Source organism: Pelobates fuscus, chromosome 4 (genome assembly GCF_036172605.1).
Source record: "Pelobates fuscus isolate aPelFus1 chromosome 4, aPelFus1.pri, whole genome shotgun sequence".
In the NCBI taxonomy this organism is placed as follows: Eukaryota; Metazoa; Chordata; class Amphibia; order Anura; family Pelobatidae; genus Pelobates; species Pelobates fuscus.
Genome location: NC_086320.1, coordinates 83,392,266 through 83,412,567, shown reverse-complemented (window position 1 = coordinate 83,412,567; position 20,302 = coordinate 83,392,266). Strand labels below are relative to the sequence as shown.

Sequence of the window (20,302 nt, the reverse complement as noted above, 5' to 3'; positions counted from 1 at the left end):
GGAAAACAAAGATACTCCCAGGCTGCAGGGTCCTCCATAGGATTGCCCATTCCAATGGTCTGTAGGGGCCTTCATACAGCAGCGACATATCCTGGGATCCATGGTGTCCTGTTGCTGTACAGTTGCGGACAGAAAACTATACTTGTTTTATCTGCCACCACTTGTTTTAGGTTTAAAGAGCTTTTGACAGTCTCATAGTGCCATAAAGATTATAAGATATATTATCATATAAGTTATATTAGCATTGTTGAAGTATTGTAAGCCTTTATACGTCTCTTATTGATGTAACTACCATTTTACCAATGTATACCAATGTTTTGAAACACATTTCCACACCAAAAATAAAGAAAAAAAAATGTGGCTAATTCCACAAAGGTCTTTATTGACATTCCTCCCATCAAACCTTCTGTTCCTACCTTGGGTATATCTTTAATTGTGGTCCATATACGCTATGTGGTTAAGCTTTAGACATAAATCCATATCTGGTCTTCTGCCTATAAGTAGATGGATAAATTAGCAACAAACTTGGATTTTGCCAGTCCTGAACACACAAAAATGTTAAAAGGGAAGAAGAGATCTATATTCTATCTAATTCCAGTTGTGACACTAGCTTCCTCTTGTAATAGGAGCATTCAGGGCTGTGACCCCCAAGTTTGGGCAGTGGCTTCAACAGATTCTAAGTGCGATATGTCACTGTCCAGAAGAGTGCAGTTCTAGGAACAGCTAAGATACTGCGCAGAACCCTCAGACTCCCAGGACTCTTGGCTCTTGACAATGAACTTTAAATGCAAGCATCAGGAAAAAATAGTAATGCAGTTTACTTGCACTTTCCAGAAGGTGCTTCACAGTAAAATTAAAACAAAAAGAAAATATATAATATATAATTTTCCATCTTGAAGACTAACTCAACAATAGTTTTCCTTGTGCTTGGCTAGTCTGCGGGATACAGGTGGGCTGCGAAGAAGGCGCGGCCTCGCCCCAGCCTCAGGCCTCGTGTAGGGTCTGCATCTGTTTGCCACAGATTCGGGTGCCTGTGGAGGCCGGGCCTTTCCCTTTTTGATCGCCATGGAAGGCCTCTGTGTTCTAGCGCTGCCAGCAGCGGGCGGGCTTCCGCCGATGTGGCCGATGCTTCGGAGGTAACCACCTTCTGACCCTGGGCCCGGGTGGGCTTTCAGTGCTCGTTGCCGGTGTAGGAAGGTATTTCTTACCAGGAACAGGCCCACTCTGTCTCCGCCACCCCTTCTCCCGTGATTTACCTCTGGGTGCAGGGGAGGGTTTGGCGAGGTGCCACTTCAGTCGGTCCCAGAAACGCTGGAAAATCAGGATGTCCAGTCTTTTTTAGTAGCCACTTAGTCACAAACCCTGGCCAAAGTTAGCGTTTATATTTGTTGGGTTTTTTTTTGCATTTTTCACAAATAAACTGCCCATTCACTTATGATATCATCAGTATTATAAAGCACTCATAATAGAGTAATGTCTCACAAGTACAACAGTTACAGGGTCAAATATAAGATTGACCAATTTCTGTTTTTGCAAATTGAAATTTACCAGATTAGGTATGAAGCCTTTGAGGCGGTATGGTAGCCCAGGAATGTGAATTAACCCCACCATGCCATACCATTTGAAAGAGTAGCCAACCCAAGGTATTCAAAATGGAGTATGTCCAGTGTTTTTTAATAGCCACTTAGTCACAAACGCTAGCCAAAGTTAGCGTTCATATTAGTTCTTTGCAGTTTTTACACAAAAACTGCACTTTTACTGGTGATATCATCGTCGTAATATGTTTTACCGTTTTATAACACACATATTTGTGTTCAGCAAAGTCTCCCAAGTACAATAATACCCCCCCATGTCCGAGTTTTATGGTGTTTTGGAAAGTTACAGGGATAAACATATGACTTGCAAATTAAATTCTCTGGAATCGCTGCCTGGGTTGTCAGGCTGGTCCCTCAAAACATAATTAATAAAATTACTTATAGATGTTTGTATTCCTGACACTATAGTGTTCCCTTAAAGGAACATTCTGGTTACCATAACAACTTCATCTCAATGAAAATGCTATGATGCCAGGAAGCCCCTAGGCACTCTCTTTCCTTTAACGGGTTAAACCACTCTCACATGGTTTAAACCCAAAGGGTTCCCCTAGCTCCAGATCTCCAGGTTGCTCAGTGGTATCAGGCTCTTGAAACACATTGTCAGGAAGTGCAGATTGACGTCAGGCATGGGTGCTGCTGATTGGATAGAGTGGTCAGCTGATGCTCGAAGCCAATCGCTAGTTCCCGGTTCATAAAAATGTTTTACTTTTTTATGAATGAGGATCTAGTGATTGGCTTAGAGTGCCAGCTGACCACTCTGTGCTTCCTGACACTCAGTAAATAAAAGTGAACACATTAACACTGATATTTTTTTTTACCTGGGAAGATGAAAAGGTCCAAAGTTTTCCGGCCAGGCCCAGGGACCAAAGCCTTGTGATATGGTGTCCAGAATGAAGTGGAGGGATCACTTCACTTGTCCTTCCTGCTCCAATCTTCTTTTCTTCTTCATTTGGCACAGTCTTATTTTTATTCTGACACTGTCTTCTCTTCTCCTTGGCTCCTTATGCTCCTTTAGCTTTCAGCTTCTTTTGAGCCATTCTGCTCCTTTCTCTTTCTGATCCCTTTCTGCTACTTTTGTGCAACTTCTGATTCTTTCTGCTCCTTTACCTCTGTGCTTCTTCTGTCCCTTCCTGCTCCTTGTTGACCTTTCCTGCTCCTTGCTGACCTTTCCTGCTCTTTCTCCTATGTTACCTTTGTGCTCTTTCTGCTATGTCACCTTTGTGCTCCTTCTGATTATTTCTGCTCTTTTACCTTTGTGCTCCTTCTGTCCCTTGCTGCTCCTTGCTGCCCCCCTTTTTTTTTGCTCCTTGATGTCCCTTCTTGCTAATTCTGTTCCTTCTCCTACTTTACCTTTGTGCTCCTTTTGATTATTTCTGCTCCTTTACATTTGTGCTCCTTGCTGCCCCTTTCTGCTCCTTGCTGCCCCTTCTCCTACTTTACCTTTGTGCTCCTTGCAGACCCTTTCTGCTCCTTAAAGGGACACTATAGTCACCAGAACAGCTACAGCTTAATGTAGTTGTTCTGGTGAGTATAATCGTTGCCTTCAGGCATTTTCATGCAAACACTGCCTTTTCAGAGAAAGTATTTACATTGCTCCTAGAGAAACCTCCAAGTGGCCACTCCTCAGATGGCCACTGGAGGTGCCTCCTGGCTCAGTGCTGCACAGTAGGCAGCAGTGCCGTTCAGCATCTCCACGCTCTGCATGGGGACGCAGAATTTTCCTCATAAAGATGCATTGACTAAAATGCGGGGCGAGCGCCGGCAGACCCGGACGGCGCTGGAAATAAGGTGAGTTTTATTAACTTTTAAGATGGTTAAGGGGGGAGAAAGCCATGCCTCACTTACCTGAACTGTAGTCTGCCCCCATCCCTTACTTGCCTGATCTGTAGGCTGCCCCCCCCCCAATCCCTCACTTACCAGATCTGTACGCTGTGCCCCTCCCCCTATTTTTTTTACATCTACATCACTGGACTAATACGGCTACAATCTCCACTTGAACACTATGATATATATATATATATATATATAATGAACTTAAATGTAAAATAAAAAAGATACATACTATTTTTCTCAATGAGCACATGGTTAAACTATAATGTATATCATATTGTAGCAGTGACAGGGGACCAGTTTTGGGGTTAAACCACTGGTATTCTGTTTGTCCCCTGAAGGTAAGACAGCGCCTGGACTCTTGTGACCTCATAACAGTTTCTATGAACTGAAGTTGTTACATGGGTGGGACTGTTCCTTTAAGTGTTTACTGTACTAATTGTTAGGGTGGGGTTTCTAGTTCACAGTAGTAAATGTTTGTAACATATACAAAAGATAAATAGATTAGCTGTCACACTTTATAGGTGATAATTTCATTAAAAACAGGATTTTGTGACTTGGCCTGTCTTTTATTTGTTTAATGTTCAAGCAGGAACAAGATATATGAATCTAGCTCTCATTATTGGTTGTTAAAACTGAAATCCTTAAGTATTATCGAATAAACCTATAATGAACCATATAATACACTTATAATAAACATATAATAGACCATATAATACACTTATAATAAACATATACTGGACCATATAATACACTTATAATAAACATATAATAGACCATATAATACACTTATAATAAACATATACTGGACCATATAATACACTTAATTGATAACTTGAAATTTATAGTGATGTCGCTAATGATTACTTGAATATTACATAATTAGATCATTAACCAATTATATTACTCAGTGATATTATTATTTTATTATTTATTTAGCGCCATCAGATTCCGTAGCGCTGTACAATGGGTGATATAATTGATTTTGCACATATTACCCAATTATGGCCTCAATTTAATATTGTTGGGCACGTTTTCCAAATAATGTAATAATTTTGGATACATTTTTACAATTATTTTTTAAAAATATATATCATATATAAATATATAAGTATAGTAAAACTATCTAAATATAACAACATTTTAATATTTGTTATAATATGAAATCATTTTAAAAGCGTATTCAATAATATGAAATAATTTAGAAGACTTAGCCAACAATATTAAATTAAGGCCTGCAGCATTGACAGATTATTGCCCAGCGATATCGTTAACCGATTATGTGGATATTAGTGATATATTATGTCATTTGTTTTGAAGAAGCAGACCACCAGATTAATATTTGAAGGTGTTACACTGATCCAAATTAAGTCATTCAGGCTGTGACTGTTGTAAGAGAGGTTAGTGTTATTCCTGTTTGATTTTCCCACCCAGGGTACTTTGGGGGAATATTGATACATGGATAAAAGTATTAGTCTGGCCATATCTGATATTATATCCTGGTGTTGCTCAACCCAAATCCAAGATGATGGGGATTTTCATGATTGTTTCAAATAGAATGAATTAGATATTTTAGTCACACTGGTGGATCTGTCCGAAACAAGTTTACAATGTACACAATTTGGGTGCATCTGGTTTTTGGCATTCTTTATAAACCACCATTTTCGCAACCAGACAATTTATTGCTGCAAAACTTGCTGATCAAGCAAATCTGGACTGGAGTGGTCTGCGTTTAAATTATAGTAACAGGACACACAGCATGTTTTTAGGAAACCCTGCTGCTTGTAATACATCTGCAAACAAGGCGAGTTTCTGCCAAACCTTATCCCCTCCCTCAAAACAATGGGGGAAGTGAGGCTGGGGTCATAAAGCACAGGACTGCATTACTTTGGAATGTTTGCTAAATTGAAGAACTGCAGCTCAACACTGGAGTTTAGTGAAGGGCAGTCTGCAACCGAACAGTGAAGCGTGTGTGTTTTTTTTTTTTTTCATTTATTATGACATCTTGGATATTTTTCCTATGATATAACATGGATTGGTATGATTTTTCTCTGTGAGTATATTTATTTCCATTCAATAGTTACACGCAAGGTCATTAGAGCAGAGTTCAGTAGGTGGACCTTTGGAACTTGTAATGTGGGTGTATGTTCAATGGGAAGCCATTCGGAACTTGTAATGTGGGTGCATGTTCAATGGGAACAGCCTATTGTTCCTGTTTGTATTTGTCTCGTTTTTTGTTCAATTTTCTCCTTTATAATATTGTAAAGGGCTACGGAATATGTTGGCATTTTATAAATGCCTATTCTAATAATAATTTGGAACTTAGAATGTGGGTGTATGTTTCAATGGCTGGACCTCTTGAATTTATAATAATAATACCAAAGTATTTAACCAGGAAATGTACATTCAGCTTACTCTGGTTTGCAAGTACGTCCTGGGGATGTTACTTTTGCCCCACATCCAGGGGATGTTACTATTACCCAATTTAATGGTAATCATTTGATCTCCCTCGGAAGGATGAAGGGCTGAGTTGACACTGCCGGGAATTGAATCTGCGACCATGGATTGAACAGTTTCAAGTGTTGATTTATAATGTGTTTAAGTTACAGTTGGTGTCTGCAACATATTGCATTTGGTAACACTTTATTTATTCTTGTGTTGGGCTCATCCGTTCTTTATTTAAAAAGCAGTTTTTTCCATGTATAGCTGTAATCTCTCCTCTATTAGGGCACCACATTTAGAGTTACAAACATATAGGCCTATCATTTGACAAAAATGAATCCTCTTTGCTTCCGATTTATTATTGCTTTATACTAATGTTTAAATGCATTGAAGTTTCTTTACGGAGAGAGACACACTTAGCACTATAATTACTGTAGATCCTTGTAGTGATTATGGTGCAAACATCCCCCAGTGTTGTCAAACCTCTTGAAACAGTTTGACTCTAACTGGGGAGATGACACCTAAAGATTGTTTGCACTATAAACACTACAGGAAGTTGCAGAGAACGACGCAATTACTAGACATTGAATAAATATACACATAACAAAGAACAGTGCACCGTGGAAATTTAGAACCAGTAAATTAAATGTGATAGGTGTGCAAATGTTCATCACCTCCATCAGCATTTGTAAAGTGAAAGACAAAAACGTTCTAACAGTTTAAAAGTTGGGTTAGTAAAAATGTTGCGTTTGATTAATTAACATGAAGATTAATTTACGGAGTCTTGCTTCTGTTGTTAAACCCGGTGACCTATCCATCCCTGATGTGAGTATCGCAGGAGCTTTGTTGCATATAAGACTTATTTGTTTGGTTTGGTTTCTAGAAGTGGATTCCCCTGGTGGTAATTTGCATTATTAATAATAAATTCCTCTGGTCTGTTAGCCCTGTGATTTCCTTAAAACTCAGTAACCATTAATACACACCCTGTGTTTGATATACACAGAGCAGTGTTTACATCCACTTACTGTAATACAGTAGGTTATATTCATTAATCTTGTTTAGAATTTTTTTTGTTACATTTGATTACTGTGATCTGCAATGCCTTTGTCGGCTGCTCTGTTTCTAGTACAACATGCTGTAGTGTTTATGGTGCCATGATTGTCCTGGCACCCTTCCAAGTAAGTAGTTAAACTGTTTGAGAACTGCTTGATAACTTAATTTGAATCCACTAGGCACCAGTCACAGCATGACTTAGGCTCTCCTGGAGGCTGTGACTGGTGCCTAGTGGATTCAAATTAAGTTATTAAGTTCCAAGCTTGCCTTGCAGTGCACCATAACCACTACAGCAGAGTGTTCCTTTAAGACAATTCTCAGCTTAGTGAATAAAGCCTGATGTTTTAAAGTAAATTGATAAAACTGGGCTGCTAAACTTGCTTACAAACTGCTTTGTAGGGAGCGTGGTTTTCTAGTCGAAGGAGGTGACCGCATGATGTTCTCGTTCCGCAGCCCTCCAAGTTGGCCACACACATTCCCTAACAATACTATTACAGGGATTCGAACACTTTAACTTAATTTATAATTTATAAATGAACTAAACTAAATCTGATAATTTGAACCTCTCATTTACCAAGTCACTATCCTGACCGCTCCAAACCAAATTTCCATTTAAATGGGTCAAAGACTCAATTACCTAGATGGGGACTAAACTTCACTTAACCCTGACAAAAATCTTTGACCTTAACTTATTACCACTCCTACAACAGATCTCTAAGGACTTGCAAAATATGGCCCTCCCTCACATAATCTATCTGGGTCAGATACTTCAGTTCTTAAGATGAATGTCCTACCTTGCATTCTATATCTTCTGCAGATCTTACCTGTGGCAAAACCAACCCGTTTCTTCTCTCTCATCCACAGTGCTTTTCTCTCCTACATCTGGAACAATCGCATAGGAGATTTTTAAAATGTAATATCCTTACACAACCTAAAAGCAAGCAGGGGTTAACTGGGACTGCCAGACATCTCACTATATGACAAAGCAATTCACCTGCAACGCATTACGGAATGATCCATCTCCCCACCACAGAAAATATGGATTTGTAGAGACCACAGACCATTCCACTTATGCCATGGTTGCTCCTTTTAGCATAATTAAACTCGCTTTTACTATGCTAAGGACACTAGAACCATATATTGGCAGTCAGTCTGACATGCATTCACACAAGACTGACTTGACCGCTTTCTGAGTGACCACTTCTTTGTAAAGACAGGTTCGACATTAAGGAGCACTATGTTTTGTATATAAATTACTGTTCTGTTTTAACCTCCAAAAATGAACTTTTTGTGGAATCATTACATCAGGATATCCTGATATATATGGTATCCTATACTCTGTACAGACATGCTAATGCTATTTGACTGAAGCATTTAATTTGGATATAGGATCTGAAGTCTAGAATGTTATGGCCGATTGATATTCTAATTGACCTTTAACAGGTTTATGTGCCTGTAATGATTTTGGTGCTCAATGCTTATGGTGATTATCTGCACATGTTTTATTTACACTCGTTTGGTTGCAATTGTGAGTCTGTTAGTCCACTCATTTTACAGCGCTGCAGACTTTGTTGGCGCTTTATGAATAGTAGTAATAATAATAAAGGGGAGGATAATGCATTAACCTTGCTTTCTCATCTATCTGCAGCGCCGATGTCCGGGCATTCTTAAACTTAGACTCTCCAAAACTGCACTCTGATGCTTCAGAGGACGAAGATGAAAAGTCTGACCATAAGGTAAAATTAGATATCTTAGTTTCCCCTATGAGCAATCAAGATTTCTCCCAAATTAAATCATAAATTAAACTAAATCATAAACAAAAATTACTAATGGAAATAATAGTGGGATTTTTCCGTAACTAAATATTCATAATGTAAAGATTTTTGTGTGATTTCAGATGAAATTGAAAACTTTGTGTTACAATCACATCTATTTTAATATATCAATGAGTAATGGATTGTCGCACTAACTAATCTGATCATTCCTGTGACTCTATTCATTTTTTTTTTTTCCCTTTAACAGAATGGTTCACCATCACGGAGCTACAACCTGGGACCTTCTGGAAATCCTCTGTAAGCTCCATTATATTTATAGAGAGTAAAAAATGGGTCGCAAGAGAATACTGAGAACGGGCAGCAAAATTATTGTCCATTATATTTATATATTCTCTATGGAATTTCTGATTCACATCATTTAAAGGCTACTTGAGCCTATTGACTGTGTCCGTGTTTATTTTACCATTTGAGGAGGTTACCTGTTCCTCTGCTAATTACCATTAACACTGGTTAAAGGTGACTGTGCTAGCATGCTACTGGAACATGTGATTGATTGAACAGTAATGTTTTCTCTTCGTAAATCAATATTGGTGCATCGTGCAGAAGCAACAGATGTTGAACATGAATCCTACAACAAGCACTTTATTTTTTGCTAATGGGCAGTACCTGGCCATAACCATTAATTTCACTCGGCTGTTGAGAAAAAGTCTTGAATATAGACTCTCATCACCCACTACTGCACAGTAGATTACAACTACTCTATAAGTCAATCTCACTCGATCTCACTCCTCTAATCATATTGCCCACTACCAGCAGCAGATCGCAATGGCTTCTTTGTAACAATTGAGAACTGTCTCAGATAGAAATGGGGTCAGCTCTTGCTGTTACTGTTACATGAAGCCTCCACCTCAGGGATTTGCCCTTAGTTGAGGTGTACACATCTTGTAGATCTTCTACCTGTTCTGTGATCTCGTAGCAAAATACGTAATATCTTTGTGTGACAGATTAAAGAGACACAATAGGCATCAAAACAACTTTATCCTAATGATGCAGTTATGGTGTATAGAACATGCCCCTGCAGTATCACTGCTCAGTTCTCTGCCATTTAGGAGTTAAATTGTTTATACAGCCCTAGCCACACATTCCTGCATGTAACTTGCACAGCCTTCCTAAACACTTCCTGAAAAGGAACCTAGATATTTTATATTACTTTATTGCAGAGTCTCTTTAGTCTAGTATTTCTAATGTCCTGCTCTGTTAATAGCCTTCCAGAGCCTGCAGGAGCCTCCTGTATGTGAATAACGTAAAATTTACAGAGCAGGAGATAAAAACTTCTAAAGCATGTTAACGTCTGATTTGAAAATGAAACACTTTTTTTTCCCCATGCAGGCTGTGTCAGTCACAGCCAGGAGAGGTGTGGCTAAGGCTGCATATAGAGAAACAATATTAAACAATATATTTTCAAATACACTAACTTTTACCACCCGTACCACTTCTGTGTTAAGCCGACATATGACCGGTACTAGCTCAGACTCTCACAACTTTCCAATTGAAATTGAAAGCATTTCTCAGAAACTTTGTCCCTGTGTAATCCAACTGATGAGCTCATTTAAAATTAGTAGGGACTCACAACTGCCAAGCTCAGCTAAATAAAGTTCCTCCTATCAATCCTGGATCCAGCAGGATTGCCTTAATTTTTACAGGGTTATTTATGAAATGCAAAATGAAATCATAATGGCAAAAACAAGACCGAAATAGTTCAATTATGACTATGGAGGAGTTGGAGAACTTTTCTAAATCAGCTATGTAAGGCTCCATTTTCCAAGTGGGTGTAATTTGCTTCAATTTGGTATTTTAATGAATAGCCATGTCAATGTTTGCCTGTTTCTCTGTTGCACATTGTACCCAAGGCTGACCTGTTTACTTTAACCATACCCACAGAGTGTACCCACATTCTTACCCTGTTCCCAAGTAGCTGTCTTGCAATTAGCTGTGTTGTTGTGCTTGTATTGTTGTTGCTGACTTGGCTAAAGTTCTAAATCTGTGTAATGCTAAGCAAATTGCCCTGTTTCAAGACTTGCATACTTTATTGGTTTTTTTTTTGTTTTTGTTTTTTAAATCATTTGTTTAAATTGGTGTCACGTCATCCCATCTGTCCTTAATGGATGAACATCTGTATTAGGGAGGAAGTATATTAAATGTAGCTGAAACTTGGGTTCTAATGCAGGGGTGGGGAACCTTTTTCTTCCCAAGGGCCATTTTTATATTTATAACTTCATTCGATCGATACACCATACAAATACCATACAAAACTAGCATCTTAAAAAATAGCCTTAAAGCCTTATTAGCAACTTAAAATGTATGCCAGCCCTATAAGTCATTATGCCACAGTAGGGTTTGTGTGTGTATGTGTGTGCACATAATTATGTATGTGCATTTGTGTGTGTGTGTGTGTGTGTATATGTATATATATATATATATATATATATATAATGTGTGTGTTTATATATAACACAAGATCACTGATACACACAAATAGGCTTACTGACAGACAATCTCACTGTAACACACACAAACTTAATACAGACAAGCTAACTGACACACATGCTCACTACAGACAAGCTCACTGAAACACATATGCTAACTACTAACAAGCGCACTGACATGCACACATGCTTACTACAGACAAGCTCGCTGACACAATCATGTTCACTACAGACATGTTTACTGACACACACATGCTCACTACAGACAAATGCTCACTACAGACAAGCTCACTCGTTGGCAGGTACGTACACACACAGGCTCACTCTGTCATGTGGGTTGAGTAAGCCTACCTGGCACTGAATGCTGTGTGAGCACTGGGAGGTAAAGTTCCCATTTGCCAGCCTCTTTCTGTCAGCGAGATCAGCTGCTTGAGTCTGGGAGGCAAAGCTTGAGTGCAGGGTAGAGCAGAAGAGGCACAGAAAGCTCCTTCCGTAAAGTGGTCCCTTCGGCATCCGTAATTCGGCCACACCAGCCCCCAGCACCTCCCTCCTTAACCCCTTAAGGACCAAACTTCTGGAATAAAAGGGAATCATGACATGTCATGTGTCCTTAAGGGGTTAATGACATTTGAATTATTTCCCCCACGGACTGTGAGGGAGCGTCTGAGGGGAAACATAATTTAAATGTCATTAGGGCTATTGAATTTCAAGTCCCACCTGCGGTTGCGGCCAGACCAAATTATTTCGCGGGTGGCGGGCCTGACGTTCCCAACCCAGTTCTAATGTGTTGTGGTTCGTGGTTGGATGAATTAGTTTGCACAATTCAAAGGGTTTTACAATAACTCTTGTGTTAAATGTTACTGTGTTTATGGAGTTCCAAGATGTAGTCTGGTCATGTGGCTTGAGAATTCCAAGATGGCCACTAAATATGTGCTTCCAGGAGCACCAATATGGCCACCGATCATGTACTTTCAGGAGTACCAAGATGGCTGCCGACTGCCATGTGATTCAAAGAGCATCAGATATATCCTAAAATTAACCACCAAATGACAATCACTCAAAGTGCAGCAAAAGATAAAGCTTAACAAAAAGATGTTAGAAAAATATAACAAATATTAATGAACGTATTCTAGCTAAACTCTTGTAATACTAACTAGACTAGACTATTATCTTTTGCAGTACTAATCATAGATTTCCCATGGTTGCAGTTAAAACATATCAAAGGCTATCCAAGTAATTTAATTATACAGTTTTATACTTAGTGTCCCAGGGACCTAGCTGAAATGAAGATGGGTTTCTGCCACTCTGGGTAGGTCAACCTTCATGTCCTTGGATAAAAGATATGAGCCTAGAGCACACACTTGCAGCCTGGGACTACATTAGTGAGGCTGGCAGGACCTGTGAACAGGTCTGTGCCATGTACTGCTACATGCTGGTATCCCCAAAAGAAAAACACTTAACTACTGACTGCCCAAAATAGCTGGCACAGTAACCATAGTAACATGCCCCTCCTTCCAGGCTATTCCCTGCACAAAAACAGGTCTCCTGACTCTGAACTGGTTAAATTGGTTTGTTAAGGCCATGCTTCTTTCAACAAAGAAAAATAAATTCCTTTGTTTGAAATTAACCCTTCCATTTTTGAAACCTGTCATTTATGCAGGGAATATCTGTCAAATTGTAAAATAAAATGCATAGGCTAATAACGTAGGGAGTTATGGGCATAAAAGCACAAATATTGTGTTAAGTCATTTTCCATGTTCATAACATAATGGTGTGTCCCTTGTGATGCATCCCTGTTGCATTTTGGAGATGGAGTAGCAATTTCTAATGCAGAGATAGGATCCTGGAAATAAAGAGCGCTTTAGTATATCATGCATTACACAATGTATTTAAAAATGGTTTACAAAATATTGACTCATTAACATGATGGACAAAAAAAATAACCATGGTGAGAACATTTCACCTATCTTCACGGAACCGTGATTCTCCTGGCTAGAGCAGTTTTTAAATTTCTATTTACAGTTACCATGCAATAAGAATTCAATTGTATTTTTTTTTTTTTTTTTTTAAAGTGTTTTGAACAATTTAATTTGCTTTTCAGTGCTAAACCATCGGACTTTGAGTACCTCAGACTCATTGGAAAAGGCAGCTTTGGGAAAGTGAGTATTTTCTGCTTAAAGCAGAAAAACATGGTGTATAAAGTTTTCGTAAGATGAATTATTTCTCATCCATGTTCTGAATGTTTGCTCTAGGTTGTTCTTACAAGAGGAAGACTCGATGGAAAGTACTATGCAGTCAAAGTTTTAACAAAGAAGATTATCCTAAACAAGAAAGAGGTAGGTTCATTTCTTCTCTTCCCTTCCAAATCACCAGGATGGGTGTTGTAGGAACACCGACATATTAGCTAGTATTGGCTGTATGTTCTATAACAATATTTACTTATATAATCTGTCATGGAAGGGAGGGAGGGGTGATGTAATCAGGGATGGAAGACTATTTTGGACGCACAACCAAAGAATTGTATCTGCTGCCATTACAGGCATAATGTACAGTATAGCATGCCCTATAAACTGTGCATCTGGTCAATCCAGTAAAACACGTTTTCAGAATCCTTTAACTTCAGCAGAGATATTTCTTTTCAAATACCTGAAACATCAGCAGTGTCACAACGTTCACAGAATAAGTGTCAGAAAACATGTTGGGCTCTTGTTTTGTAAAGGCCAGTCAGTAAAGTGATATTGATTTTTAACAGTTTATGACAGTGCTCTCAAACCCCATGTGGCTTCACTTATAATGCATTGTCTCTCCCATACAGGAAACGTGCCAAATTTTGTTCTCATGTTAAAAAAAAAAGAAACAACAAAACCATAATAATTAAGGTTCAGAATTTGAATCAAGCACAGGACTATAAATATTTTTTGTTATTCAATTAGGATTATAAGTGGGTCTTATTTTTATTTTTTTAAATACATATGTATGATCATAAATAATATATACATGCTGCTTTCTATTGATAATGTAATGAGAGACGGGATCAACAAGACGTGTACAGTGAAATAACATGCTCATATTCTACTTGTTCCACTTTGAGATCCTTAACTCATGTGTTCCTTTTTTCCCAGTATATGGTTCTCGTATCTCTAGCAGTGTTCAATATTTGTTAGAGAGGATTTGTGTTGTACAGCAATAATAACTCACAGATAGGTGTTTTAATCCACCTAAGGAACACTGCAATGATGAAAAAACTATTGTTGGCACATTTAAATCCTCTGTAAAAGAGATTAGACAGGATTAGTGATGAAGAAAAAGGTAGTTTGTTTATATTGTATTGCTCTTCACTGGTGACTCATTTATGGCTAGTTTAAAATACACCAAAGATATGTTCATGGTTGTATTATGTTATAGGTTAACAGAAAATAAATCTGGTAATGTGTGATTGTTCTAAGCAGAGTGAAATATTTAATTATTGCAGTATCTTGAAATTCTCTTTTTATTGGACCAATAGAGTTTTAGCTGACAAGCTTTTGGAAGATCCTCTGTTTATCAAATCAAATGCATCTATGTCAAATCAAATTCCAACATGAGTTTTGATACATACAGGGTTAAAGTAACAGATATATAAAAAACAAAAACAAAAAAAACCCTCTTTTTAAAAGTTCTGGGATTTCTGCTGCTGTACCCTATTTTATAAAATAATAACCCAGATTGCACTAAACAATGCGTACTGAATGCTTCAAGTTTGGCTCCCTGTCAGTCATTGTTGTAATCTCTGCCCTTTCCTGTCTTTAAATATAGCAAGATGGGGAGGACACACCAAAACAATGGGGGCAATTTGTCAACATGTTCTGGTATAAAAAAGTGTTTAATACAGTCTGAAAGTTGTGCAGTCATCATGGAAACCAGTGGAACCAGCAGGTGCACTCTATTCGTGACAGACCCATTTTACATTTTTGCTCAACTTTTAAGAATACTTAACTTTAATAAATCTCCTTCTTTGTTTCTCCTTCCAATTTGCATTGTGTGCCCTGGCTGTGCCTGAACTGAGCTGGATTGTGATATCAATTGCTAAATCTGTATTTTAAATTAAAAAAAAACTAAAAAAAAAAAACGAGTTAGCACAAGTTATGGCTGGTTATATTTTATTGAATTGTGCAATTTTGTTTGTAAAGAAGTGAGGGTTCTCCTGTTATAGAAAATTCTATTTAAATTAACTTACAAATAAACCGAAAGTAAACAAGAACACAGACCAGTATGCTTGTTTTATTAAGGTTTATCTGTTACATGTAACACTAAGAGGAAGCCACAGTGTTTTTAGTAGCCAGACAACAGTACAGGCTGGCAGTGGCTGCTAAACTGCCTGATATTGTTGGCTGGCTGACTGCCTTAAAAGAACACTATAGTGTCAGGAATACAAACATGTACTCCCGATACTATAGTTCTATAAGTGCCATTTAGGCCCCCAGTTCCCTTGTCTGCAAAGCAAAAGGTGATTTTACTCCCCTTTTTCCAGCTCCGCACCTGCTTTATCCCCTTGGCTGAGATCATCAAACTTGATGCTTTCCCGTATTAAAGCATCGGGAGGCTAACGTGCACCAGCTGCTCTGCATCTGTATGAGGAATGTTCAACGACGCCATACAGAACGTGAAGACGCTGAACGTGAGTGCTGCACATTGTGTAGCACTGACCTAGGAAGCACCTCTAGTGGCCGTCTGAGTGACTGCCACTAGAGGTGTTACTAGGCAGCAAAGGCAGTGTTTACCTTGAAAAGCCTGCAGAGACAGACAGTAGACACCAGAACAACTACATTAAGCCGTTGTTGGTTTGGTTACTATAGTGTCCCTTTAAATTGTAAGGTACCTAATGTAACACTTTCTTGATCACATTTTTAATTTACATACAGGCTGCACTCATTTATTAGTCTTTATTCATTGGGCTCTTTGAATTACATACAGGATGAAGATATGTTTTGTTGCAAAGGGTTTGTTTAATTACTCTGCACTAGTTTATTGGTTAGCATAACAATTGATAGCGATGGCCACAGCTTTATTCATATTAAAAGCCTTGTCCATGCATGAGTGTTATGAATTATTTTCGTTTCTTGTATATTTCCTCTTTAATCCTCCTTCTGAAAGAGAAAACAACTTCTCATTACCTTATTGCTGACTTCATTGTTTTGTTGACCTTTGTTACGTAAAGGGACAGTTCACACTTGCAACGCACATCAGCATGCTGAACATTTATGTGTCAGGAGTATCTCCTCTTAATTGCAGTTTATAAAAGTGCTGATTTTCTATTTGAAACTGACACTTTCATAAAGAATTGCCGAAACGCCTCATTGGCAATCCATAAAACACCCAGGTAGGTATCTTCGAGATTCCATTAGCTCTGCTAGCACGCACCAGCATTCTCCCCAGCATCCTCAGAGGCAATGTTCGCCCTTTGCTGACTCACTGGCCGCTTCATTCCAGGCTGACAGCCTAGAGGACTTGGGCTGAAAGACGTGCTCACACCACAAAATCAGAAGCTTCTCAATGACAAGCATCTGATTGGTAATGTTCCTGACATAGACCTATATTTACTAAGCTTCCCAAATGATTAATTACTGATCGAAAAAATCTTGAAATGATTTAGCTGCAAACTCTCATACATGTTGTTGACTTCTGAAAATAAAAATGAGGAAGGTTTTTCTAATAGTATTGAATCATTAAATTGAGGCCATAGAATAACATTCTGTGCTGGGGAACACTGCGTGGGCTTACAATGGCTGCAGATAGCAGATCTGGAGGTTTTGCAAGCAGTTTTTAGATGTAACACATTGAAATAAACTGCAGCTTTAACTGCATGCATGTTTTCATTGAGGGTATATCTACTAAATTGTTAAAATACTCCAATTAGTGTTCCTTTTAAGTTAATCAATATTTTTCATGCTGTTATGACTTGCTGATTGTAAAATATTAATAAAAAACCTAATTACAATATGATCTCATTTATTAGCAAACAAGATGTAATTGCATGCATCAGACACACATTTACGTAATCTTGGCCTTTTCTTGCAGCAAAAACACATTATGGCAGAAAGGAACGTGCTGTTAAAAAACGTGAAACATCCCTTTTTGGTGCGATTGCATTACTCCTTCCAAACGTCAGACAAGCTGTTCTTTGTAATGGATTTTGTCAATGGAGGTGAAGTAAGTGTATACTTACTACTTATAATTCTAACTTTTTTTTTTTATGCACTTAAACAATATAGATTGTCTGTCTATAACGTACACACTGCACCTAACTACCAAAGTGATTATTCAATCCTTGCAGACCCCGTATTCAACAATACTGGTGTTGGTCACCCCATTGCAAACTCCGATCAAATAGTATTTTTCCTCACAAACAGAAACAGAACAGATAAAACTTACATGTCTTTTTTTTTTTTTTTTCCAGTATGGTCAATGTTTAAGGTGCCAACATATGGACTTGATAGACTATAGGTATTTTTTCCCACATTATCAGTAAGCCTTCTTGGGACATTACATTTGAGCATTTGTTAATATATATCCATTTTATCCTGCAGGACTTGTCTCTTGTGCAATACAATGTAGTTTCTGGGCGACAAAAACATACATGTCCAATCTGGCCTACTTTTCATGGTTTTCTTGATTTATCACTCTGAGGTTAAAACACGGCAATAAAGATTATAATAAGTAATGTGCTTCCTTTGTTTGAAAAGGAATCTTTATTTAAGACTGTACTGTTTGCATCTCAAGGTTTTGCCAAATATCTCCCCAGTATTCCGTATCACAGTAGATTACAGTAGTAGTATTTTTGTTAAAGCATCCAGTATGCTATGTTATGTGTTGTGCAATTACAGACCATTGTCACAAGCACTCATTTCATGGGTTGTAAGAGAATATTGTATGAGGAAGAATCTGACCAGTAATCGGATTTCACTTCTCTTTTTGTGAAAAAAAATAAGTACATCCCATTTTAGATGTTCAGATAATATCGCTATGTGTCGCTATGTAGTTATTTACAATGTAGTTATACTTGCCTCTAGACTAAAGTGTTTGTGCCTGCACCAGTCCTTTGATGCAAATTGGTTTGTGGGGTGTGGCGTTGGTTGTGCAAATTGGTTGTGTAGGGTGAATGAAATCTCATGTGCCCAATGACAAACGTGGTGGTCATATTGGTGGAGACAGAAAAAAAAGTCTGTATGTCTGTCTATCTATATAATAAATTCATACATGCAGTGCAAACGATGGCCTTCTAGTTGATGGCCTCATGTTATTTAATTGCTCAGATGCTTGTCTGTGTCATGCACACAAATGGCAAAGCACCCATAAATCTTCAGTAGAAAAACTTAATCCCACACTTTATTCCATTGCATTTTATACGTAAATAACATTTAAGTCTTACGAAGAGTTTTATCAAGAATCTTTGCTCAAACATGAATAATAAGTAAATATATGGGAGGATGTAAAATTGAGATTGCTACTAAATGTGAGAAGATGAACAACTTTCGAAACCCGAGACATGCTCAGAAACTTGAATGGTGTCATGCAAGTGAGAAAAACCCAGAGATGGAGTTAGAGTTCCCCCTAATAGCATACATTCATATCAAAATTGGATTTATGCTAATGTGGAAAATTTATCTAAGTTTGTAAGTGATGTGGCGGGAAAAAAAAGCGAGAAAATTTATGCTGAGCTCATACAGCTTGGCTCTTTCCTCTGCAAAAGTAAATTACTTCAATACCCTCATAACCACACTCCCACGAACCTAAATGACTATTTCACACATTTAACTCTCATCTTCGCCCTCTTGTTCCTCCTCCACCTACTAACTTGACCGCCTCAGACTTTGCAACTCACTTCACTGACAAGATCTCTACAATCAGGGAAGAGATCTCTCATCTGTTTTTCTTCTCCTTACAATACTTCCCCTAACTTCACTCTCTCTGCTGTTCTATGTTCATTCGCACCCGCTACATTGGAAGAGGTTTCTGCTCTGCTCCAGTCCTCCCACCCCACCACCTGCTCCCCCAGATCCAATTCCCTCGCATCTCATCCGTACTCTGTCTTCTTCTTTCTCCACCTCTCACTAAAATTCGCAATCTCTCTCTCTCCTCTGCTATATTTCCATCACCCTTTGAACATGCAACTGTAACCCCAATTCTAAAGAAACCCAACCTTGAACCTAACTACCCATCCACCTACCGTCCTATCTCGCTACTGCCTTTTGCATCCAATATCATTGAAAGAATTGTGTATGCGAGATTGACAGACTTCCTTGAGTCCAACTCTCTGTTAGACCCACTTCAGTCTGGTTTCCGCGCTAAGCACTCTGTGGAAACGGCATTGACCAAAGTATCCAATGATCTACTCGCTGCAAAATCTCGTGGTCACTACTCTATCCTAATTCTCCTTGATCTGTCTGCAGCTTTTGACACTGTTGATCATCAACAGCTTCTTCTCATCCTCCGCAATATCGGTCTACAAGATATTGCTCTCTCCTGGTGCTCCTCCTACCTCTCCCAGCGCTCTTTCAGTGTTTCTTTCTCTGGCTCTGCTTCTTCTCCCCAACTCCTCTCTGTTGGTGTCCCCCAAGGTTCAGTCCTTGGTCCCCTACTGTTCTCCATCTATACTGCCTCCCTTGGTGAACTCATTGGCTCCTTTGGCTTCCAATATCATTTCTATGCAGATGACACGCAAATCTACCTGTGCTCTCCTGATCTCTCCCCATCCCTCTTGACTAGTGTCTCTGATTACCTCTTTGCTATTTCTAACTGGATGGCTGCCCACTTCCTTAAACTCAACTTGACCAAAACTGAAATTCTGGTCTTTCCTCCCTCAAGTGTTGTTACTCCTGTGTCTGTCTCCCTCCAAGTCAACGGTGCTACCATCAGCTCCACCATGCAGGTTGCTGCCTAGGTGTTCTCTTTGACTCGGACCTCTCATTCAAGTCTCATGTTCAGTCTATCGTCAAATCCTGACGTTTCCATCTCAAAAACATTGTGCACATCCGCCCCTACTTAACGCCAGATGCGACTAAGGTGCTGGTTCATTCCACTGTCTTTTCTCGCCTTGACTACTGCAATCTGCTTCTCAGTGGTCTTACGTGCTCCCAACTTG

General features: G+C 38.7%; 1 protein-coding gene across 3 annotated transcripts in view; it reads left to right on the top strand.

Moving 5' to 3' along the window:
- Window positions 1-20,302, top strand: part of SGK3 (serum/glucocorticoid regulated kinase family member 3) — a 392,044-nt gene that overhangs the window by 51,563 nt on the left and 320,179 nt on the right. For all 3 annotated transcript variants that reach the window (XR_010090741.1, XM_063451357.1, XM_063451358.1), the window contains exons 6-10: window positions 8,569-8,656; window positions 8,943-8,992; window positions 13,283-13,340; window positions 13,434-13,517; window positions 17,239-17,370. Coding sequence is in view for 2 of the 3 variants with exons in the window: in XM_063451357.1 (XP_063307427.1) it covers window positions 8,569-8,656; window positions 8,943-8,992; window positions 13,283-13,340; window positions 13,434-13,517; window positions 17,239-17,370 (412 nt within the window). In the remaining variant the exon portion in view is untranslated. The remainder of the gene's footprint in view (window positions 1-8,568; window positions 8,657-8,942; window positions 8,993-13,282; window positions 13,341-13,433; window positions 13,518-17,238; window positions 17,371-20,302) is intronic.